General features: G+C 35.3%; 1 protein-coding gene across 3 annotated transcripts; it reads right to left on the bottom strand.

Annotated features, from left to right (window-relative positions):
• Positions 1–1,651: 1,651 nt before the first annotated feature.
• NUP107 (nucleoporin 107) lies at positions 1,652–22,211 on the bottom strand. Of its 3 annotated transcripts, none has more exons than XM_087935579.1 (28): positions 21,967–22,211; positions 20,928–21,004; positions 20,213–20,299; positions 19,896–20,011; positions 17,784–17,916; positions 16,884–16,987; positions 15,860–15,987; positions 15,044–15,092; positions 14,554–14,625; positions 13,959–14,047; positions 12,705–12,783; positions 11,777–11,890; positions 10,936–11,026; positions 10,105–10,184; positions 9,077–9,136; positions 7,749–7,894; positions 7,600–7,648; positions 6,927–6,996; positions 6,256–6,374; positions 5,911–5,949; positions 5,254–5,404; positions 4,728–4,834; positions 4,137–4,239; positions 3,882–4,042; positions 3,324–3,449; positions 3,007–3,120; positions 2,381–2,548; positions 1,652–1,995 (listed from the first exon to the last, which is right to left on the bottom strand). In XM_087935579.1, exons 1-28 carry the CDS (start codon positions 21,972–21,974, stop codon positions 1,888–1,890), a joined length of 2,748 nt encoding a protein of 915 aa, XP_087791705.1. In that variant the 5' UTR covers positions 21,975–22,211; the 3' UTR covers positions 1,652–1,887. The 3 variants fall into 3 exon arrangements, with proteins under 3 accessions (XP_087791705.1, XP_026555670.1, XP_087791706.1); XM_026699885.2 differs by having other exon boundaries at positions 10,105–10,181; XM_087935580.1 differs by having other exon boundaries at positions 20,213–20,293.
• Between the last annotated feature and the right edge of the window lie 2,478 nt (positions 22,212–24,689).

The raw sequence follows: 24,689 nt of genomic DNA, 5'->3' as shown, positions 1-24,689 counted from the left end.
GACTTTCCTTTGGGAAGATGGTAGGGAATGAAATGAGTTTGTCAAATTTCAATCCCAGGGGAATAATGGACCCCAGCCACAACTTTGCTAAATTAATTTTCTGAGACATACAGTGCTGTCATGACTTCAGAAGAGTTCACAACTTCAGCTTGCTTTTCCATTAATTTCTGGGAAGTTGCCAGGGAACATTCTTTTTTTTGATACAGGTAGTCCTCAAGCTACAACTGTTCATGTAGTGACCTTTCAAAATGACATCGCACTGAAAAGTTACTTAGGACCATTTTTCACACTTGTGACTGTTGCAGCATTCCTGTGATCACATGATCAAAATTCAGATGCTTGGCAATTGACTCATACTTGAGAAAGATGCAGTGTCCCAGGGTCATGTAATCACCTTTTGTGACCTTCTGACAAGCAGAACTCAGTATTTCGTTTAGCAACTGAAAGGTTGGGCTCAACTGTGATTTTAACTTGAAGACTACCTGTATAATACAAGTTGGTTTCCCTCCCCTCATGACCCTCAGCAAAGCCCTCATGAAGCCTCCTCTGATGCATGGAACTGCCTGCCACTTGCTGGAGGGAGGGAGGGGGAACCAAGGGAACCTCAGACCAGGGAGGAAAGCGCATTAGTGCTCTACACGGCAGTCTATTCCCAAGGGCCACCTCCCTCCATGGTAGGAAGGAAGCTCACCCACTGTCAGCTGGTTCTCTTTGGGATGCCCTACATCTCCAGCAGGCATCTGAGTGGCTCCTCTGACCTTTCTTTGTTACTCAATCCTTTGTAAAAGGAGTTCAGATTTTGGCCTTGATTCCAAAGTAGTCAGTTGCCACTCACCCATCAGACCTTGTCACCAGCCAATTGGTTGTATCGGTCAAAGAGTGGCAAGAAAAGATACCAGGAATATCAGTTCTTATCCTATTCTTGGGAAGATGGAGAACAAATCTACAATCCTCCCCTGTGACAATAGTCAAAATATTGGAAGATGGCTATTGTATCTCACCTTGGTCTACTAGTCTTTAAGCTACATATATTCAGATCGTTCTCCATAGGATTAAGCCTTCAAGCCATCTTTGTTGCTCTTGTCTGTACTCTTTCCAATTACTTAGCATCCTTTTTGTATTGTAGCAACCAAACATGCTTTGTTTTTTATTGCCAACCTGGTACTGTTAAGCAGTTTCCCAGGTTGTTAAGCAGACGGACTGAAAAAACTGCCTGTTGAAGGATTCAGCTCCACTGCTGCAAGCCACTGAAGGGATTCCCCTTCCCTCCACACAGGGAGGGAAAATCCTTCAGGGGACTGCTGGAAATTTTCAAGATTCAACTCTTCCTGCAGCCAAAAGGGATATCCTTTGTGGGGCTGGAGGGGAAATCCTTTGTGGGACTGCAGGCAATTGGTCATAAATGTTTGACAAATGCCCCAAATGTGGTCATATGAATGATGTGATGTTTTACGAAGGCCAGACATGTTTTACAGGCTGTACAGCACTTTTCTGATGCTGTTGTTAACTTTGGTCATTAAATGACAAGTTCTAAGATGAGGACTACCTGTAACACTTCCTTGTTACATCTATAGGCCACTTCACTCTGGCAGGCTTACTGATGCAAACTACTTCCTACATTTAAGCAATATAAACCTTATTACAAATTAAATTATTGTTTACAATTTTATTGAGAAAAATACAAAGTATTATCCATGCAATTATTTTAAATATAAAAAAATCCACACTGCTATGCGCCAATGCCATTAAAATATTAAAATATTTCCATATAAAACAATGGAGGTTGAATCAAAATATTCTCTATTTCATGGAGGCCAAAAATCTGGGATCCAAACCTTATATTCATTTGTATCACTAATTTTATTTATATTACCTACAACAATGCAATTAAGATTGTATTTCATATCCAAGAGGATCAAGACCTTGATCCAGAAGCATGAGGGAAGATTCTCTCAACTTCTGTAAGAGTTTCTGGAGTTCCTCCTTGGAAAATATCTATAGGATAGGAAATACAAATGAAAGCAAATCACAATCTGAGATAAAATATCCAATCTTCTTTACCTGGAAAGCTAGTGACCAAAGAGAAAACTATTTTAATGAAGTACTCATTCTGCTTCTTAATTCTCTGGATTCTGTAACAACCAGCATAGTAATTCATTTTTGTAGTTAGTCTACAAATATCCTAATTATTCCAGTGCTTAATTATATTTCATATTTTATTAAAAATTGGGAAAGCTAGCTTATTCATACTTTTTAATAGTTCGACTCTGATCTTTGGAATTTTCTATGCAATACCATGGACAGTGAAATTAAAGAAATGCAAACTACAGCACTTTAGAGACAAGCAGAGCATTAAAAAACAATTCAAAGAGTATATTACCATATAGAGTTTGTGCCTATCTGAAGCAATCAAGTCAGCAAGTCTTAAGTCTTCCTGATACTGTCCAGTGCTATACAGAACTGTATGAAGGAGGAAGCACAACACTGGCAAGCAGAGTTTTCGCAGCATGATCATTTGATGAGAACGCTCAGGATCATCTTCAGCATCCTTGATTAAAAAGTATAGACATGGATTAAGCCAAAATCCTCTATACAATCTTAACTCTTTCTACTCCAACCTTTGAAAACTAACACACTCTCAAATAGAGAAAAAGTGAGTAAATGTTAAGTTGTGCAATTCTTCCAATTCTAACCCACAAAAACTAATCTGGCTACAGGACTATTAAGTTTGGCCCTTCACTATAGTGTAAGATAGTAGTTTAATTTTAAACCAGAGCATATGTGATCTTGCCATGTCATTTCTGTTTAAGTGTAGGCACTATTTACATGGTTAGTTTGTGTAATAATGTACTTATGATTACTTACAATCTAAGAGTCAGTCCAGAAGAAGTGAACTCTGAACACTACATAGTAGTGTTCTAGTGGGGAAAATGCAGCTATTCCATTATCTTTGATTCTATTATTATGTAGGACTAGTGTTAAATGTGCATTTTGACATCAACCAACCTCTCTGACATCAACCATCCATCCTCCATCAATAAACAATAAGACATTATACATTTTTTCTTTTACATCAGCTGTAAGAGCATCTAAAAGACCTTTCCAGATGCCATAATCTACCTGAAAAAAGATAACAAGAAAAAAAGATGTGAGACAACACAGCACACACAAAAGAGTTAAAATCCTAATATAAATTTCTGGCTATGGCTGCCCTGAAATATAATGATAAGTTATTCACATTTTATCCATATGGATAAGATATTTAGGAGTACGATTTATATTTCAATATATTATGAAGAAGTCACTTTTTCATATATATTTACCTCATATTTCTTCTCTTTAAGTTCATGGGCAACTTTTTCTGTGAAACTTGCTTGTGAAAGCTGACCTGGCTTCTGTGGAACTGAATTCATGTGTTTAAACCACTCATTAAAAGCTTCATGGGCTTCCTAAATTTAGTTGGAAGTATATAGTTATTATCAAATACATAAAACTAGAAATATGTAAGTTATATGTTTATGAATTATCTGACATCTGTCCTTGAATATATTTAAACAAATATTTTGAACATTAGTTCAGAGATCCTTTATTCCTTCTTCCTCATTAGTTGATAAGAATAGAGAGCTAAGCCTATCTAACTCAGTTCAACTTATTTAAAAGAAAAAGAAAAACAAAATTATCTCAATTTGGCTAAATCTGAAATAAGATTCAATCTCAGAATGCAATAAGATTTTACTACTGTCTCTGACCTCTGGATTAGCTTGTTTATTAAAATAAACTATACGTTTGAACAGTGTATATGTTTCACAGCTAACAGAGCACTGACACATTTTTGGAATTAGGAACAGGTTGTCCTCTTTGGAACTTAGTCCCATTCTTACCAGGTATGCTCTAATACATAAATGCTCTCTAATAGCATTGTCATCTTCAGCCGGAAGTGGACTCTCCATTCCTTGTTCTTCCCACTGATTGTATATTTCAGCTATAGAGTCTTGTGGAATCTTTATGAATACTTCTGTAGCTGCTTCATGCTTCTTACATGCTATAAAATATTATTTAAGAACATAAGTTGCTTTCAGATTCAATATGCCTTTATCTATTTATTTATTTCAAAATCATGGATAATAGTGCAGTACCCAAGAATTTCCTCATTATAGCATTGCTTTGCTTAAGTGCTTCAGCTCTCTGAGCAGGATCAAATACTAGCCAGTCAATCACATCAATCTTCAAGCGATCATCCTGGGGGAAAAATCCTGTGTTAATAATCAAATGTACCAAATCAAATGTACCAAATTAGCTTTTAAGGCTAGAAAAGGGATTTGCTAAGACACTGGTTACAATCTAGAGATTTTAACTATGCATTATTGGAGATCACAAGTATCTGACATATTTAGACTTAATTACAATTTATATTAAATGATATATTTGAGTTTTCAGCATTTCAAGAACAGCATATAATTAGGATTGCTATTTTGAGCAAAGTATTTAACAGAAGTACTTGCCAATGGATTGGAACACAGACATGCAAAGCACTCCAATTATAATGAATTATTATTGCAATTTCAACTTTTGCAATTATGTTTATTGACCAGAAGCTGTTGGAAGTAACGTAAAACAAAGTGGCTATGCATACAAATTCATATAGGAACAGCTTCTGCAGCTGATAAAAGTAGGCAGAATGTGCTGGTTAGTATTAGAGATAGAGCGTATGAAGTACCACCACTCACCTCTGTTGTGCCGGTCTCTACTGCAAGATCATGGTGGAAGAACTCACTAGTGTCTTTTTTGCAAATATTTTCAACCACTGTTTTTGTTATAGTAGCAATGTCCAAACCTATTTTGAAAAAAAAGAAAGAACAAGGATTATATACCAAGAGAAGAAGGTATTTATAACATCTGTATGGATAAAGAATGACATTAAACAGAAACACTGAAACTGATTGAGTAGTTTTCTATGAGGTGAAACTAAAATAACTTTAAATGGAAATATTGTCTTTACTTCATTTACACTGGTAATTTCTTGGAGGCAAAATTTCACTGGAGATCTTTTAACCAGGTAGGCATTATGGCACATTAAGTACTAATATGAAAATCTTATCCATTATTAATATTTCAAGCTATGACCAACTGAACTGTGCATACTCTGTTTAGAAATATTATAATCATACCCATTCATTTACAAATAGCTGCCAACCAGGGAAAGAGTTCAATGTTCCCTAAGAATATGTCCAATTGACCCCATTTTTTTCTAACCTGCTTCCTTGGCAAGCTCCAGACAATGGTGTCTTTGTTCAGTGTCTATCACATCCTCCAAGAATGCAGCATACTGAGCCACAGCTACATCTTGAGGCAGGTGGCTGACGTAAAATGCTATGAGATCAGTGTGCTTCTCATGCATTAACCACTGGAACAGAAAACAAATGGTATTTGGGGAGACAATATAAATATTACTACAATATCTAAATATAAAATATAATGGTATAACAACACAATACAGACACATATGCATGTGTATTTGCACTCACTTGAAAGGGAGAGTGAACAGCAATGCATCAGTATACCTGTGCCTTTATAATCTAATAATGCCTTCTTTCAACTAATTTGATATCCTCTATATCAGTGGTTCTCAACCTGTGGGTCATGACCCCTTTGGGGGTCAAATGACCCTTTCATAGGGGTCGCCTAAGACCATCGCAAACCACATATTTTCAGTGGTTTTAGGAATCGAGCCATAATTTTATGGTTGGGGGTCACCACAGCATGAGGAACTATATTAAAGGGTCATGGCATTAGGAAGGTTAAGAACCACTGCGCTATATGTAAAAAGGGTCATAAATGTACAATTATGCAAATAGAGTAACATCTTTGCTCTTTATTGCTTCCATTTGTGCAAATAATGAAATAATTTACCTGAATGTAGGCCTTTAAGACATCAATTGATACTTCCTCCTATATGGCAAAACAAAAGTTTTAATAAAATTGCCTAATTATTTTAAGGTATAAGGTTAACCTTAATATATTATAACAATATGTAATTAACACTAAAACTGTCATTTTGCTACCTTTTTAATGGATCTGAATGTACTTTTTGCAACCAGTTCTCATATTTTAGGATACATCACTGGGACAGGAATGGTAACTTTTCATGCTCACATTTAACACATAGAAAGTTTTGTTTGTTAGCTGTGATACCCTAGTTCTAATTATTTTGCTAATTTATATACTTATTTAAGCTGAATAAATAAATGCATTTACTTTGGTTTGAAGCCCCAAAGTACGGAAAAATAGAATGAGATGAGTCATGAATCGAAGCAGATGCCCAGGGAGCATGTTTCTGCCTTTGGAAAGCCACTTGTAAAATTCTTCCATGAGACCTGAAAAATAAAAGCAAAAAATATAAAATAATTACAACTGTTTATCACAGAACTGAAGAAGCTATGTTTCCCCCACTAGCTCCTCTATTCCTCCGGGATGCATCCCACAGTATTCTCAGCCAAGTTTATATTTGAAGAACAGGAAAACTTTTTTTAAAAAAAGCAGCAGGCTGAACCCCTCTGCGTGTTTATTTTCCCTGTATTTTAATTAAGCAGTTAAATAAAGATGCTTGTGATTGGCACTTTAAAGTATGCAAAACTAATTTTAATTTAAAAAAAAATCTTATGGGCACCCAGGATGTCTGGAAGCACCAAGTTACATATCTTTGCTGTAATGTTTCAAAAGGCAAGACAGTTACAAGTATCTTTTTTATGTATCAATTGCATCCCACCCACCATAAACATTTTTATAGACTTTTCTTTCTCACCCACTTTTTTCTGAAGAGAACAAGTAACTAAATTCTTAAAGCCTTGTAAGTATGGCTACTCTATAACAGCATTACTAAAAACAAAGCAAACAGAGGAATGAAAAAGACCTAGTGTAAAACTTACCATCCACATCTCCTAGGATAACAAACTTTTGAATCATATGATAGTGCTCTTGGTTCTCTTCCAAAACTCTCTGAAAAACAATTTATGTATTTATTAAGTCATAACACATAATCATAGAAAATTATTTGTAATCAGGATATTTAGGCATTTTTGAAAAAGATTATTTTGCAGCATACTTACGCTGAAGGACAATATTTCTGTGCAGTTATAAGGTACATTTACTGGCTGATTCATTTTCCATTATAAAATTCATCAGGTGATTTACTTGTTCTGATTTAATGATGCATAAAAGTCTATCTGTATGATCAAATGCGATGTGCAAGCTTACTCAACACACAGTTTAAATATCCTGGTTTAAAAATATACATGAACACATCCATTGCATAAATGATAATAGATAAAAGTTCTGGTCACTGCATCGGATTTTTTGAAAATTAGTTTTATCTTTTTGACTAATAAAACTGCAATTTCAGATTAAGACTAGGGCAATCCAATGTGTTTATTCATAGTATGCCCAAAGTCTTTTTCCCAAGTAAATGAATACATCATTACAACTTTTATCTGGAGATAAAAGTTGCCCCCGAGAACCCCCTATGGGACTTGGTTACGAGAAAATACATATAAGAGTAAGCTATGACTTACTCCTTTAATTTTGAAAAAGCCTCAGATTTACCTTTTTGTCTGTTGCTTGAAGTTCTTCAAATACTTTTTCTAAAGTCCAGCTTCAGACAAGGAAGAAAAACAAGATAAACAAGAAAAATGGCAGTTAGCATTGCCTTCAAAACTTCATAGCAACTCTTAAACAAACAAAAAATAACTCACTTTGTTTCCAAATATTCTCTGGGGAGTTCTTCCTTCTCCTCTGTATTCATCACAGATGAACGAATTTCCTGTTCAACAAGTGTGTCTACCATGACCCTGAAGTATGCCCAAACAGCATCTTCCCAGGTATCGCAAACTGGAAGAAGCTTTAAAGTCACAAAACAAACAAAACCCCAACAAATTAAAATTTTGCAGAAAGTACTGTATATTAAAACAACCCTAGCTAGCCCTACTTTAGCTATGAATTACTGACAAACACAGTGATAATGAATTGCAGCTAATTTTGATTTTAATATTTCTTTCCCAAAAGCATGACTAGAGGGAAGCACCTGCAAATTCTTGCCAACTACAGTTAATATTAGTTACAATAACTTGTTCTTAAAGATTCTTCTCAAAAGACAATACATACACATACAAGTAGCCCTTGACTTACGACAGGTTGCTTACTGACCATCTGAAGTTATGACTGATTCCCCAAAAACTACTTGTGGCCTGGTTTCAAAGTTATGATGGTTGAAGTAACCCCACAGTCATTCACTGTTATAACTGACTGCAAGGATGCTGCAGTACTCATTCACCCACCCACCCCATCCTGCTGGCTCTCTACAGCCACTCATCCACCCAATAGAGATCAGATGGCCACAGTGAACACAAATCAGCTTCAACTTGTAAGCCACCAGCCTCTTTCCCATCCAGCAAGGAAGGGGAGGTCAGGGCATTTGGAATTTGCAAGCCTCCAGTGAACAAGGGGAGATCCCACCCAAGGACTTGCAGAATTCAAGCCTGTTCCAGGGCACCAGCAACACCCAACTTACCTTTCTGTTTTTTAAGCTTTTGATAGAGGTACCCAGGACTAGTTTCTTACAAAGAAAGCAAACTCCCATTTTGCAACAGGTTCTATTCTTGCAATACTATCAAATTATTTTTTTTTAAAGGAGGCTCCATTTTTCTGTACAGTTTATGGGAGCGTGAGTAGCCTTGGGAGGCCTAGAGCAGGCAATCCTGAGCCTGTGTAGGCTTCTCAGGCCTCCCCATCCCCAAGGCACCCTCTGCTTTGTTAAATGACTCTCCTGTTCATTTAATATTTTCATCAGAGAGAGCAAGGACTGGGGTCATTAAGTGAGGAGGTTTTGTATGTCATGACATGCAACTGCAATGGTCTGGCTCATCTCAAGGACTGCTTATATGGGCTTGCTTGTAAGCTTCAGAAGCTACAACTGCTACTTTTTATTTGCAGAATCTCTGGCTTGCAATTACATTATATGCCTCAGAATGATAGCAAAGTGTTCAACATTTCCAACTGTTACTGAAAAAAACCCATGTCATACCTGTTTGAGATTCCCACTAAGTGCTGCATAGATTGCTCTCTCATACTTGTCAAACTGTTCCTAAAAATATTCAATTCAGAAATATTTGTTTGATGCTATTATATTTAAGAAATGTAATATATATTATTACTAAAGCATGACATTTAGGCACATCTGAAGCAATCAAAACAACAAAATAGCATAAGCCATTTCTGCAGATAAGACAGCGTAAGAGGATGCATTTGTCCTGTCCAAAAATGAAACCTCAAGATTGGGGCTTGCATGAAAAAAATGAAGCAAGACCTAGTAAAGACTGAAATTCAAGGCAATATGCCTAAGTTCTATTCCATCCACTTGTCTTGTGAAAACTTACATGGTTAAACGATTATTCTGCCAATGCCAATAGAATGAATTAACATTGTACTGATATTAAAGACCATGGAGCTGATGCTCAGGCTGATGCTAATTAGTTAAATATTATGAAACCCCAATGCATTAGGGTTCATCTAGTCATCAGATTCCCCCAAAATGGAGAGAACTACCAATCTCTAAGAGAAGTTGCATATTCCTATGTACTCTGCCATCACCCGCTCCCATCCTAGGAAATCAGCATGAATAATAAACCATACAATTCCAATCTTATTAAGATTATATTTAATTTTGCAATATTTTATTCAGAGTTACAGGAGCTGCATACAACTGGAGAAAAATGATTGGGAGAAGATGCTCTACAACAGGGGTGTCAAACTCAGGGCGTCATGTTGTTGTCATATCACAACTTTTTTCCTTCGCTAAAACGGGTGGGGGTGGCCAGTGAGTGAGACATCTGGTCCATGGGCCGTGAGTTTGACACCCCTACTCTACAGGAGGAGAGCATACAATATTTAGTTAATAGAATGTTTGAATCCTGGGATGGGATGTTCCAAGTTTTGCAGAAGGCATGCTAAAAATACTCTTACATTCGCATGATTATAAAAATCATACTGATAATATGCTTGTACTGCTACTGGCAATATTAGAAGTGAATAGAAGATTTGTAAGTTTCTTACCTTTTCTGCAAGTCGCCAGCAACTGATTTTCCAAATGCATCTGTATGGGTTTCCTTCTACTGGCTCTAGCTCTTGCCCTACTTGTAAGACATAATATTTTATGAAGTGGTGTAGCATGAAGCAGGCATAAGAAGGAGCACATTCTGAAAAAGCAAGTTGTCTCCACCATGGAAAAATTCATGTCATTTCATATAAGCAAGCTCTGGGACTATACAGCTTTAATAGTTGTCTAGTCAAATCATCTCTCTACTAGTAGAACATTTAATTTAACAGGTAAGGTTGTAGTATGATTAAATCATAATCTATGGTTACAGCGAAATTCTTGGTTAAATGAGCCTTTTAAATCAAGGTAGAAGCCCACTTCTTAAATTTTTTATTCCTTAAAATCACAGACTTTCATTTGGAATGCAGTAACAAACTAAGGTTTCATCAAACTAGGAAAGTGTTCTCTAAATTAAATGTAAAAGGAAGGGAGGGAACTAGAAGGTATACAACTAATTATGGATCCTTCAAATTGTTATTGAGTTATTAAATTTGAAATAGGCAATTGGAAATTATGATAAATCTTCAAGAAACATTGCAAATAAGAAATCTGGACCCTTTATATCAAATTCAGAGATAAGGATAGATTGACTCTTATTTCTATTACAATTAAGGACTTAACTTTATATTTAGTAACAATATTTTATGAATATGTAACTTTGAATGAACTGAAATAAATACTTTTTCTTTTCCAAGTAGACAGTTGTAGAAAACAGCTAAGGGCAAATATGTTAAAATAGTGTTTCTTTGTTCTATATGTGCTTATTATGTCACTTTTCATTTCAGTACCTCCATTCATGTTAGGATCATGATACAGTTTCCATCCTTCAAGTGTTGCAGCTCTCCACGCCTGGCCACACCTTTTGCAGAGTCTTTGGGCCTATAAAAGAATCCAGGAGAGAGAAAGATAATTTTTGCTAGAAATCTAGTTAATCTGTACTAAAATAGAACAGTAGAAACTGTTAAAACCTTTTTTTTTGAACATTTACTCTAAAATTATAATGGCGAACATCTACTCAATCAAAAATACAAGTCTTATTATTCAAAGTTCCACTCAATGCACCAAGCAGAGATTCAAACCTGACAGTTTATTCCAAGCTTTTTATGTAATTAATGATCAAAATATTATGTGATTTTTTTCCTAGCTGCTTAAGGAATTGAATGTTAATTTTTATATATTTATTTATTAAATTTTGATGCCATCCATTTCTCTTACAAGATGACTCTGGGTGGCTTACAAATTAGTTAATATGGTTAAGCAACAAAAGATTTTTATTACTTCATGGATACTGTTTATGACATAATGCTAGTTCAGCAGGTTAACTATGATTCTATAGCTATTTGCATAACTTTGTATTTGAGCCAATTTTATATTTCTGTGTGAGTTTTTAAAATTTTTATTCTACCTTTATTATTTTTATAAACAATTCAAAGTGGACATGCTTAATATTCCTTCCTCCTCCCATTTTCCCCGCAATAACATTCTATGACATGGGTTGGGCTAAGAGAGAGTGATTGGAGCAAAGCTACCAGCAAAGCTATCATGCCTAAGGCAGGACTATAATTCACAGTCTCCTGGTTTCCAGCCTGGTCTTTAATCATTACACCCAACTGGCTTCCACTGGCTTACCTCATCTGTCATTCCTGCTCTAATGAGAGTAAAAAGGAACTTGAGCAATCGTGCATCATCTTCACGATCTAAATCGTCAAGTGGCATTTTCTGCCTTACTGGAGCATCTGGGTCCTAAATATAGAAATCAAACAGAGTCTTCTATATACAGATTTTAAGGTAAAGTAACAGTAGGCAATTCTGTACAGTAATATTCTCTGGATGACCTTACAATTCTATTCTTTAAGAAATTAGACAACATATTTAAAAACCTTTTCCTCAATTTACTTATTACAATGCCTGCTTCTAAATTCTCTAAAATTACCAGTACTCATGTATGAATATTCAGTTGTATCACTACTTTCTTTTTAAGTCTTCTCTATCCTAAAATTGTTTTTCCTTTAGCCTCTCTCTTTTAAACATTTTCTAAAAGGTATTCAGGAAAAAGCTTGACATATTTCTAAGGATTCTCCTCAAATACAAATTGTGATTAATTATTCAATTAATATTTAAATACTAGTTACAACATTTGTTAATGGAGCATAATATTCACAAACATTTATTTAAAGGTAACTGATTTCTTTAATATATATATCTATGACTAAGTTTTAGTTACAAAATCTTCAGATCCTATTGTTTCCTTATTATTATTAGTCGCTCCAATTAACTATTTTTTTTCTAACTCAACAATCTTATTCTTTTAAATTAACTTTCTGTCCATCTTCCATTCTTGCTTATGCTCTAATTTTCCTTTTATTCCCTTATTATATCTGAACACTACTAATACATTTAATTATTCTTCATAATGAGTAATTTGAATATGTATTAAAGCTGAAAATAAAATATTGTCTATTGTAATGGTACTTTAACAAATTGATTTCTATGTAAGAATGTTTTGTCCATATTTCATTTAGATATATTAGGCCTGGAATTGATATGTTATACTTACTACTTCAGTCACTAATGGACGTAAACTCCCAGTGAACGTATTTAATTGCCATTGTTTCAAAATGTGCAATGTATTCTCCCTAAAAACAACAAAAAACACTTCATCAACAGCATTTACTAAATTAAATATTCTAATGTTGTAGTTATGTAGTGATATATTTCAATAGTTCATCCAAGCATCCAAATGAATGTCAAAATGGCTTTATTATGTCCACTATTCTTAATCTTTATTAAGTGTGCTTATTTTCCACAACCTACTTCAATAATTTATGCAATTGAAAATTTCCATGTATATATATTTTAAATAGCAATTGTGATAATGTCTTTCTCTATATACTGTTCCAACACAGAGATTTATATTGGAGATATACGATATAGCTCCATAAACAAAACAAGGAAACAAAAAGATCAAAACACCTTCTCACCAGCAATCAACATCCAGATGAACACAGATTAACATCAGACCAATAATTAAGATGCAAACAATACCCCAATCAAGGAACTGCCAGCAAGCTAACAGTAAATACTCCAACCAAAGAACCACCTAGTCCACCCTCACCAATACCGACAGGGTAAGCCACTAGAATATAAACTCAGAGCAAACTCCACTCTCTACTAGCACTGATGATGTTACCTAGTTTGGGTAATGAAATGTCTCCAAGAAAACAGCCAAGTTCAGAGAGCAGCAAGGACACCTCATTTCAACCCTGAGCTACAAATATTTTCCTCTATTCCTCAAGCTCCTTTTGTTTAGAATGACAAAATCTTCTTAATAAAGCAGACTAACTTGCTCCAGAGACCCATTAGTTCTCTTTTCATATATCAGAACTCTAATTCCTCACTCAACCATGGTTTATTACTATCCCCTACTTTCTGGCAGTAGCAAATACCTCATACTTCCCCTTATATTGGCAAATAAAATCAACTTATAGGATCCTCCTAGGTCTACATCCTCATATGACATGTAGATCATAGGGTCTGGATTGGAAACAAAATTTCCAATATATTACTACAATCGTAAATACTGTATATCTAGAGATATTGGTCTCTTTTAGAAATGGCAGAAGCTGTCTTACTTCTGCAATTCCAAGACAATAGATACCTGAAATAAAAGTAAAGTAAGCTTCCTGTAGCTGCTTTTTCTGTAGCAAAGTTAACCCAAAGAGAAGGGAATTGTGATGTATCTCAATAGTGTGAGATGTAATATATGGATTATAAATGCTCATGAATGCTCAATAGTAGGTCAATAACTTACCAGTATACAGACTTTGCATAAAATTCAATATTATCAGAGAAGTCTCCAATTTCATCTTTTGCAATGCTCTCTAACCAGTCTACCACCAACTGAAAATTTAAAAAGAATTACAAAAATCAGACGAGTAATTTATCTTCCACCATACTCCTCCTATAGGATAGTAAAAAAAAGCTTAAATCCACTTCTTATTCAAAGATAAATTTCATTAATTTTTTTCCTAAATATGAATTGAAAGGACAGAAACCTATCACAGATCACTTCCTCACACTCATCCATCCATTTCAATCCACATTTATGTTTGGGTTTGCCACCAAAATGTCTGGCTTTGTCAGTGTTTTTTTTTCAGTCATGGAGTGATGGGAAATGCAATGCTGCTGTTTTCCCTTAGCTGCTTTGATGACACTGACTATATAAAAACATGGTATTTTTCTGAATAAATGGTAAGTATTAAGGGCAGAATGGTACAGTGATTTTGTTGCTATCTGCCAGTCCCAGGAAACAGCACTGAGAGAATTTCTGTTATGTTCCATGTCACAAATCTTGTAAAGGCACTCAACATTTCAGCAATTAACCACTTTATCTTATTTTGTCATACCTGGCTTTGTCGCACCAATGAGTCTCTCTGGAATAGATTGTTCACAACAGTCTTTTCACTGGCATTTATAATCTATGGAAAAATAAGTACATTTTCAAATGACTGAAACATTATTCATATAAGATTTTAATATCTTCCATGTTTATTCTGTAGAATCCATCTATCAGAACAATGGTCCTCTATAACAATCAAGACTATTACTCTTATAGCACCTTCCAAATCTGCTTGTGGAGATGAAATTCTGAAGTGCAGATTAAGCAAGAGGGAAGTGAAAGTTCTGTTTCAGAAACTGAAGTATGGAAGAAACAGCATTGCTGGAAGCTACCATTTGTACTTTTGGGCTTTTTACAGCTTGTAAAATTACAGCTGTTTAAATTATTTACTTTTATAGTTTTGCCTATGTTATTAGACAAAGAAAGCAATATTTGGCTAAACAATAATATACTTTAGACTTGTATGTTTTTTTGAAAAACAAAATGACAAAACTTACTGCAAGATCAAACATAGTTTCATCTTCCATAGCAGACTGTATTCTGTCTCTAGATCCAAAAGACAAAGGAAATTATCACATATGATAAACATTAAAACTTATTTACTAAAATATATAGGGATTTTGGAGAAGATGGCAATAGAATGACAGCTCTTTCATGTGCTCTTGACTTTTTATTTATTTGTTTTATCTAGCTTTATTCAAGTAGTCTTAGTCCTTTTTTGTTTCATTCAACACCCACAAACACATAGTTCTTACTACAAGTCAAACCATATAGGCTAACATTCATGTGAAATCTAGGTGCAGTTTTCATGAGAACTTTGCAATTCTATTTCTTATATACAGAGAGTGTTGCAGAACTTACATGCATCTTCCATTTTCCCATGTAGTCTTGCTTTTGATGCCTTACTAATAGTTTGTGCTATGTGTTTGACGGTGGGCTTTAAAACAGTATTGTTGAAACCTCCAAGAAGGTTATTTAATACTTTCTTTCATATTTTTCAAATTATGTGACACAAAATCTTATTCCTCTACTACATTCTGCATTGAATTATCTATCACCCAATCACCAAGATAAATAAATACACTTTAGACTGAAAACATACTTCCTAAGTAATACAGACAGGATTGAACCGCAAATTTATGAATAACATACATTTCCAGAATAATGTTCTTTCTGAAACCGAACAAAATGAGTTTTCTTAGTGTTTCTTATATATTGTTTGTTTACTTCATATAAGAAACATTTTTATTCAAATATGTAACACAAGAAGGTAATACATTGAGGAAAGAGTTAAGTGGCTGTAAGAGAGTTACCTGTAAATTGATGACAAGAGTCTCCATGTTACCATTTCTTGCTTTAGAAGCCACAAAACACTAGCAGTTTTGGAAAATTTCTGTTGTCCAGGAGTTGCTCGACACACTATTTTTTGAAGAATGTTTAGCTGACATTTGAAAAACAATGAAGAGCTATTTTATGTTTTATTTTATTCATTATAATTTATTACATTGTGTAGCATAAATAACAATTTATCATTTTCCTGTATTTTACATCTTGAGTATGTGATTATATTCCTAAATGGTGGAATGCAAAGAACAGTTTTCAGGCTTGCAGGATAGATTTTAGAGGAAAGTTCCTAGCTTGCACAGAATAGTTACAAACAAGTTCAGACTATAATTGGGCTTTGATTCTATAGGAGTGTATTGGCCAAAGAGACTTACTGTGCTATTCTTATCATTAGCATAGAATACTATACGTGGTATGAACATTACTAAGACTTAATCTAGTCTATATCATCTCTATGTTATCAATTACTTTATCTTACTATTTTCACATAATTATGTAAAAGCATTGATTGATCAAACTTTAGATAATACAAACAAGTATCTATAGTCCCATCTAGTTATGATCATAATCTATGGAAAACTCTTGGATTGTCAAAAGTGTAACTGAAGGTCCCAAGAACTGGATATTTCCTCATTTCTGCTTTGCAACATAAAGCTCAAAGAAAAAAGAGCGAGCAAGCAAGCTTCCTTTCAAAACAAGCTTACAATCAAAAATCTGATAGGAAAAGTACAGGCAAAGGGGAAGAACGTAGATAATAAAGTTGAAATTATGGTGACGGTGACTAAACTTTCTTTTACACCACATATTACAAGTAACCAGTTCTACGTTTACCCAATGACAACTGGCAAAGTGGTTCTTGTGATTAGCTACAAAGATTTCTTCCATGTCCTACAACATTTGATGAAGGCCAAACTTACTATGCAAGTTCATTCTAAATAAAATATTTTTGGTTAAGCAAGAAATCACTGAATAACATAATATAATTCTATATACCTGGTTACTGCAAGTATCTTCATATTCATCTATGAGTTCAAAAACAGTATTTGAACTATGCTTTAACAAGGAATGGAGAAAGTCAGGATACATGCTTCGCGCAGCTAAAATCACAGAAAAAATGTGTTCATTACTATGATTTGCTTTATGCAATCATTTCTTGCTATGCTTTAGTCATAATACAGATTGTCCCCAACTTATGACAATTGAGGCTGGAGTCTCTTTTATTAAGTGAAGCAGTCATTAAAAAAGATGCTCATGTGACTGCTTTGCTCAATGACTACAATCCCAACTCTCCCAGTTTCAGTCATTAAATGCACAGGAGTACTTTGGGAGAGGCCCAAGGCCCACTAGCCTGTGGAAACATGTCATAAGCCAGGAGGCTGCGACTGGCTAGAGACCACTGACATGCAGAAACTTGTCACAAGGGAGGGTAGGGCCCTTTCCCCACTTGGGTCTACTTACTTTACCTTTTTCTACAACCGCTGAAAGAGGCTTTCTAAACTTTAAAACAATCACTTTTGCAAGCTTTCTGGCTAGAAAAGAGCCTCTCTAGCCTTCAAAATGATAATCTTTGCTAGATTTCACCTTTGCTGACCAGAAACACCCCCACTTTGCTAGCAAAGAGGCAATCATTCTGAAGGCTAGAAACTCTTTTCTGGCCAGAAGGCTAGCAATGGTTTTCTTTCTTTTCCAAGAAACTGGTGCCGCATTATTATTATTATTATTATTATTATTATTATTCCAAGAGCATATAAGAAGAAAAGTTTGTTCAGTTCAGTTCAGTTCCCTTCTGTTCACTGTACATTAAACAACTCACAAAATATGTATTTTATCTTTTTTCATTAATCAATATTGTTAAACTGTTATTCAAATAAAACATGAAGATATTCATCTTACCAGCTTCTCCCGGGTCATCCTCATTCAAGAAGACAGCACTCTTTGTGACATCTTCTGCTGCACTATAATCTAAGTTTGTGAACATGACTGACTGTGGAGGTGTAAGGGCAACTGTCCAGTCACTGTCATCTAACTAAGACACAAAGCATTTTATCAGTATCAAGGCAGATTTGTTTTCTAACTGCAGTCTATTTTAAGATACACTGATGATAATAGTACACCATATTCCCAATTACAAGTTGGACAAATGTGAGGTAGCCTTTAGCTTTCATAAAAATGATTTTTAGCAGAGCATTAAAATATATTTTATTTACATTCAGAATAACCTAAATGGCCATTATGAGGTTAGAATTACATCCCTCTTATCCATGTAGTAAAATGTAATCTAAAAATTCATTTTATTAGCTGCAAAAACGTTATTTCAATCAATATAAATGTACCATTATTTCTAAAGGGGTTATGTATCAAGACAAGGTTTGTGAAAAAAATATAAGATAAATCAATCAATTAATAAAGCAAGGATAATACAGCTTCCAAAATAGTAAAGAGAGAATACCAACTCTCTTCCCATCAAGCCAGACTGACATGATTTTGTAGCTTTCAAAATGACAGAAGGAAATAAATTCATTCATTCAATTTTTATGGCCTCCACTTCAAATAAGTGCTCTGGGTGGTGACCAATCAGAAAATCAATTAAAACAAATACAAACAGAATATAAAAATTATATAGCAACTGACGAAATCACAACCCTGTATGTTAATATAATCAGGAAGCTGGGCGTTTCACACACTTGAAATCCTATGCATGGTCACATAACCAGTCTTCAAGGCCTTATGAAAAGCCAACAGAGTCAGGGCCACTGAAAAGACAGGTACTTGGCAGAGAAAGCACGTCTCCTGGTCCCACTAGGTGATATTCCTTGCCTGACAGGACCCTCAACATGCATATCCTGCCAGACCAAACTGGATGGTTAGAAACAAGTGGGAGAAGACAGTCTCTTAGGTAACCGAGTTCCAAACCACAAAGGCCTTTAAAGATGATATAACCAGCACCTTGAATTTCATCCAGAAACACATTGGCAACCAATGCATGAAATAGTGATCTTACATAAGATGTTGTATAACTGACACAATTTACTACCATGCAGCTTCATTTTGGACCAGTTAAAGCTTCTGGATGCTTTTTAAGGGCAACCCCATGTATAATGCATTGCAAGAATCCAGATAGGCGGTCACAAAGCATGAGTGACTGTAAGCAGATACTTTCCTTTCATAGAAATATACTTATTACAGAAACTAGAGCCATCCTATCTGGGCTGAAGAAATTCAGACAACCAGGAGACAACAGCAAAGCGTACTGATGGCCTGGATTTTGTAGTCAATACAGAATAGTCAAGGGAATACACTATAGTAACCAATCATAGTTCTCTATGTCATAACCACCTAATGGGGAAGGGAGGGGCTTTCTTGAATACTTTCAACCTCTTTAAATCCCAGACAAATACTGCAGCACAATTCATAAAACTCATAATAACTACAGTGGTAACTGCTATTTCTTTACTTAGCGACCAAATAACTCATTCATAAAAACTACAAAATATTCTTACATCGCTATCTTACATTGAGGAATAGTTAAGATCCAACAAGTTCTTACAAGGCTTTTCATATTAACTTACTGAAATTTAAAGACACATTTGAAAGGGGAAATCCTCCAATGTTGCCAGGGCTCAATATACACCTTAGCCAGAAAACATGGCATATCGCTTGGAGAAAAGAATGTAGTGAATGTCTTACTTGGATGAAATAAAAAACAGGTGTCACAAACAGACTGGTTTTGGAGGTAGGACACAGTGCACAACTTATTGCAGGTCCCATTTGTACTATTTTTTCTCTTAGAATTATATACCAGCTATCTTTCCAAAACCACTTACACGAAGAAAATTAAAAGACTCATACTCTGCTACCTTATCCATATCTCCATGAACATGTTAAGCACAGCTGGATGAATTTCTGAGATTTTGTGATAATAATGGATTATCACAAAGTAATAAGTAGGGGGTTCAACTGTCTTATGCACTACAGTCTGTTCATTTCTTTTTAGTATGCGCTTACCACAGACAAATTACCAAGGTGCCCAGGAATCTTCACAAAGTAAGGCGATTTTCTCTCTGTGCCTAGGTTGGTAGATATATTTGACTGCTTTGGGGCACTTCGACTCCGTGGAGTAACTGGAAAAAAATGTTACTGATTTTTTACTCTGAAAAACAGATACTCTTGTATTTAAAACTTAATTTTATTTAGAAAAATGAATTTTGGATGACAAGTAGAATATAGGAAATTTAAAGGACTCTTTTATTAAAGGACTTTTACTATATGCTAGCTGCCATTTTTAATACATATAAGTAGACATTAAATAAAAAGAATCTTACCAGATTGAGAAAACAGCCCTGGCATCCTAGGAACTGCTAATCCTCTTGTAGACATGTCACTTAAACTGTCATCTAGGGCAGCCAAGACTAAGAAAGGAAGCTAAGCTAAGAAAATGCATATCAGATTTTGCCTCATCGTATAGAAAGTTCTATCAAAATTTGGTAAGCTGGGCCCTCTTTCATCAGGCCCTGCAAATGCCATTTTTTCCTAGTTGATTAGCTACTGACAACCAAGCTATGATGCTATGCACAAAATTTATTTTTTAAATAAAAACCTTGTCTTATTCCATTAACTGAGAATAGGGATAACCTAATCATTAATGGCAGAGAAAAATCAAATACAAGTGTTCACATTTTACTTAATGCCACAATCAAGAAAGCCATATTATAATTAGTGCAGTAAAACAATAGGTATTATATGATTTTTTCCCCATTACAAATGGTGCATGGTAGTTTGTGTATTAGATTAAATTAGTAAGAAATGTTTGCCATCTAATTCATTTTAAAATGCAATCCAAACAAGGAGAAACATTGAAAAACTTTAAAGATTAAAACCACGTGGAACGTTGCATCTATTTTTATTACAAGTGAGTGTATTTTTTTCTTTTTTAAGAAAAAGACACTATTTGTGCAGCACACAAAAACAAGGGGCATCTCTCAAATTACATCATTTATGGGATACATGTTATATGTTAACTACTACAATAAAGGATACTAGAAACTTTTTTTTGAGTATTTTGCTTTTGAACTGGCTGAATCATTTCTTGTGAAGACGTATTCTGAAAATCATTCCTGAAAAGATAAGAATGAAAATTATTTTGTCTTCACAGACATAGGATGGATAGCTTTGCCTCCTTTTGATTGAAAAAAAATATTTGGGAAATTTAGACTTAAAATATATTCCTCAGCAAGTCTTTTCTTCTTCATGCACACAAGCAGTTTTTCACGATCAATCACATGTCCATGTGAAGATTTATACAGACAATGAGGGGTGAGAGTCATATTCTGTTAAATCCAGTTTCTGAGTTATGCATATGTATACATGTGCGCATGCACACACACCCTGCTCTCTTCAGGGCTATAATTTTGAACTGGAAAAGAGTGAAAAAAAGCATAATCATCATCAATTTGATGAAATAATCCCTGAATAGGTTTTAATCACTTATCTTTTTTATTTGAAAACAGTAATATATATATAATCACTATAGAGTTACGTTTTTCTTAGGTTAAAAATATTAATTGTTCTTAGAACTCTGCCAAAGTGCAAACATGATCTAGCAAATGTGAAATTCCACGGAAGGCACTTTAACCAGACAAAAGCCCCACTTCTGACCAATTATCAAAGAGCAAGGGATCTAAAAAAGATGACAATTCTAGCAGATTTTTTTTTATTTTTCTTATATGTATCCATGTATTCATAACTATGTTTTTACTTATACCTATTATCTTGTAAGCAATTGACAAACCAACCAACCAACCAAATAAATAAAAGAATGATGTGGGAGGGGGTCCGGCACTTTTGGTGATTATGCCATATATATTTTGGGCTGAGGGGGAACACTTCAATTTCCCGTTTTTTATAAAACCTGGAGCTAGACATGCCACTCAGGCTACTAAAAGTATGCCATTAATTGAGAATAAAAACTAGTCCCTTTGAGTTTAACATAAAAAGGTAAAACCCTTTTTACAAGTGTTTGAAATAATAAAAACCCAGTAATAACAATAACAAATCTGCCTAGGGCCAAATAGCTCACCGGTCCATTTCGACATTTGAGACCAGCGGGCCCTCAGTCCACCGCCAAGTCGGTACTTGAGCGTTCCCGCTTCCGGAAGTTAGGTAGCGAAGCACCCTTTGGAGGGAAGGGGTGGAGTTGGAGCCGCCAGAGGATGTCTTCGGTCCTGGGCTGACCGGCCGGTGAAAACCCCGTTTATTTATTTATTTCCAACGTTAGCTGTAGTTCCCAGAATGCTAATATGCTTCCGGTTTGCAGGATGGAAAAGAAATCTATAAATCCGTTATCTGCCTTGAGAAAGGCACGTTAATCGAGTTTCTTGTCCTCAGATCAGCAAGTTGGACGCCCTCTACCGCTTTGGAGGATTACATCGCCATCTCTGAACATCGATGGGGTCGATCTGCCTTGTTTCCTGTTGCTGCAATAGGCGATAATTTGGCGCCCGCTAGATTTGAACTGTTTGGGGGAACAGCACTCGGAGGCCGAAACGATGGGTTATCCCTGGAGTGTGTATGCAGATAGATTCTTTGTTATATTTGGAAAATGTACTATGAGAGAGTGGGTTTTATCTGCAGTAGCCTGGATTAAATATTTTGCCGTTATTATTTTTATAAATAACTCAAGACTGCGAACATATAGCTAATATTCTTCCTCCTCATTTCCCCCAAACCACAACCCTATGAGGTGGATTGGGATGAAAGAGAGTGACTGGATCAAAGTCACCCAGCTGGCTTTCATAGACCTGGTATTTTAATCACTAAAAACCAACCTGGCTTTTTATTCAGAAAGTAATTTTCCTAGCAATCGGATTTGTCTGAAAATATCCAGCTGATAGCATAACATAAGTAATATAATTCCCTATGCTGCCTTGTAGTTAACAGATTTCTGCCATCTAGATTAGGCATTGAGAAACAAACCCAATGAACTAGGCAACATTTGGATACTCTTATACTAACAGATTGAATATGTGTGTGTGTGTGTGTGTGTGTGTGTGTGTGTGTGTGTGTGAGAGAGAGAGAGAGAGAGAGAGAGAGAGAGAGATAGATTATTCAATTTTAATTTTAAAAATTATACATATACATACGTACATACATATAAATATATATATGGTATTCAGTTTTGTTCGGGTATTTTCCCACGCCATTATAGCTGTGCTTTTAAAGTTGTAGCAACGTTTCGGCAGAATCTCATCTGCCATTATCAGGCTTCTGTATTGTGTTCGTCTGTGAGTCAGACTTTTACAGTTGTTTCAGTTTTAAATTTGGTGCTAGCCTACTGCTGTGCCAGAATGGTTTTTTCTTCATCCTGATTGGTTGGGAGTCTTGGTCTGTGTTTATTGGTCTTGGAGTTTGCTGTGTTCTGCTTGATTGGTGTTTCTAATATCTTCTGTCTGTTTTGTGGTTTTGTCTTGATTGGCTGGCAACATTGTGTTCCTGTATTGGAGGCTTTTAGTGCAGCTTGGCTCCGAGTAAATGGACGGCTATCCTTTATTAGGAAGCTAGGTTTCATCTGGGTGGCTGGTTGGGGTGTGTTTGAGCTGGAGGTATCAGGGGGGATGTTTGTGCCCAGGTGTTTGCCTGGCTTGTGGTGTGGAGAATTTTTTGTTTGTGAGAGCAGGCTTCCAAATGATTGACAGTCTGGTGGAATCATCTCTTCTATTGATGCTTTCAGGTCTTTTTTCAATCTTTTAGTTCTGCATTTAACAAAATTCTTCCACATAGACCTAGTGTCTAAACATATGGATCTTGGACTTTCTTATTCAATCTGCCTTTGGATTATGGATTTGCCTGAAGTTGTGCTTTGTCTCTGCATGCTTGATCAGCTGTACAAAATCCTGTAATTCATTCCTCCAGCTGCTGGCATTTGAAAACCCCCAGTAAATTATAGATTCATGAACTATGTAAAATCTGCCTCTTGTGTGCACATTTCAGCTATTGCACATTACTTCCTAAAATGATTACAACTCAATTAAGCTAGTATTTATACAATGGTAGGAAAGTTAATGTCAACTTTCTCTCCCTCCTTGCAGCTAGATTAAAAGCAGTTACTCCAAAGAAACAAGTCTAAAAACTCTTGATTAATATTTACTAAAAGATTCCAGTGAGTATTCTACTTTTAAATGGCTGTGGTTGTTTTGGGTTTTGGAAATAGTTTGAAATTTCATTTTCTCAGGACTAGTAAGTGGTGACTCTCAAGAAACCAACCTTCACATTAGATTCCCTTCAAATGTATTAGTGTTTTAAGGGATATATTTTGTCCTGGAAGAATGTTTTATTGTCCATTAATGATCATGTTCTGCTTTGATTTGCTTGATAGATGTGATATTTTTGCTGTCACATCCACTCTGAAGTTCCCAAGTGTATTATGTAAAGCACCCAATATCAGGTGAAGTGATTCTCACAGTGAACATAGCATTGATTATTCTCTGCAGTTCTTGAAAGGGAATCCACTTTCTCATCATAGTAACTTTTTGATTTGGAAGTAGTAATATTTCGAGTTGTCATCTATAAACATCAAAGAATCAATATACCAGGGAACTGATGAACCATGGTCTATACATTATGTCATTTTTCCTTCCATTCAATTGTATCAGATTCTTGAAGATTGCCTGGACAAGTTCCTGCAGTTTTTTCATCAAGATTTTTCAGGTTTGCCACTGCCTTTTTCCTAGGGCTCAAAGAATGACTAGTCCAGTCACCCAGTTGGCTTTGTACCTAAGGTAGGACTAGAACTCAAGAGTCTCT

Source organism: Pseudonaja textilis, chromosome 5 (assembly GCF_049901715.1).
Source record: "Pseudonaja textilis isolate UNSWEBS1 chromosome 5, rPseTex1.2, whole genome shotgun sequence".
Taxonomy (NCBI): domain Eukaryota; kingdom Metazoa; phylum Chordata; class Lepidosauria; order Squamata; family Elapidae; genus Pseudonaja; species Pseudonaja textilis.
The sequence above is the reverse complement of the archived record's forward strand: the minus strand, read 5'-3'. Positions and strand labels throughout refer to the sequence as shown.

Excerpts from the sequence above, each read along its gene's own strand:
- NUP107 (XM_087935579.1), bottom strand. Across the intron at positions 7,649-7,748 it reads AGAGAATATTTGGAAACAAA|CTGGACTTTAGAAAAAGTAT; the intron begins GTGAGTTATTTT and ends CCTTGTCTGAAG. Across the intron at positions 2,549-3,006 it reads GGATGGTTGATGTCAGAGAG|GATGCTGAAGATGATCCTGA; the intron begins GTTGGTTGATGT and ends TTTTTAATCAAG.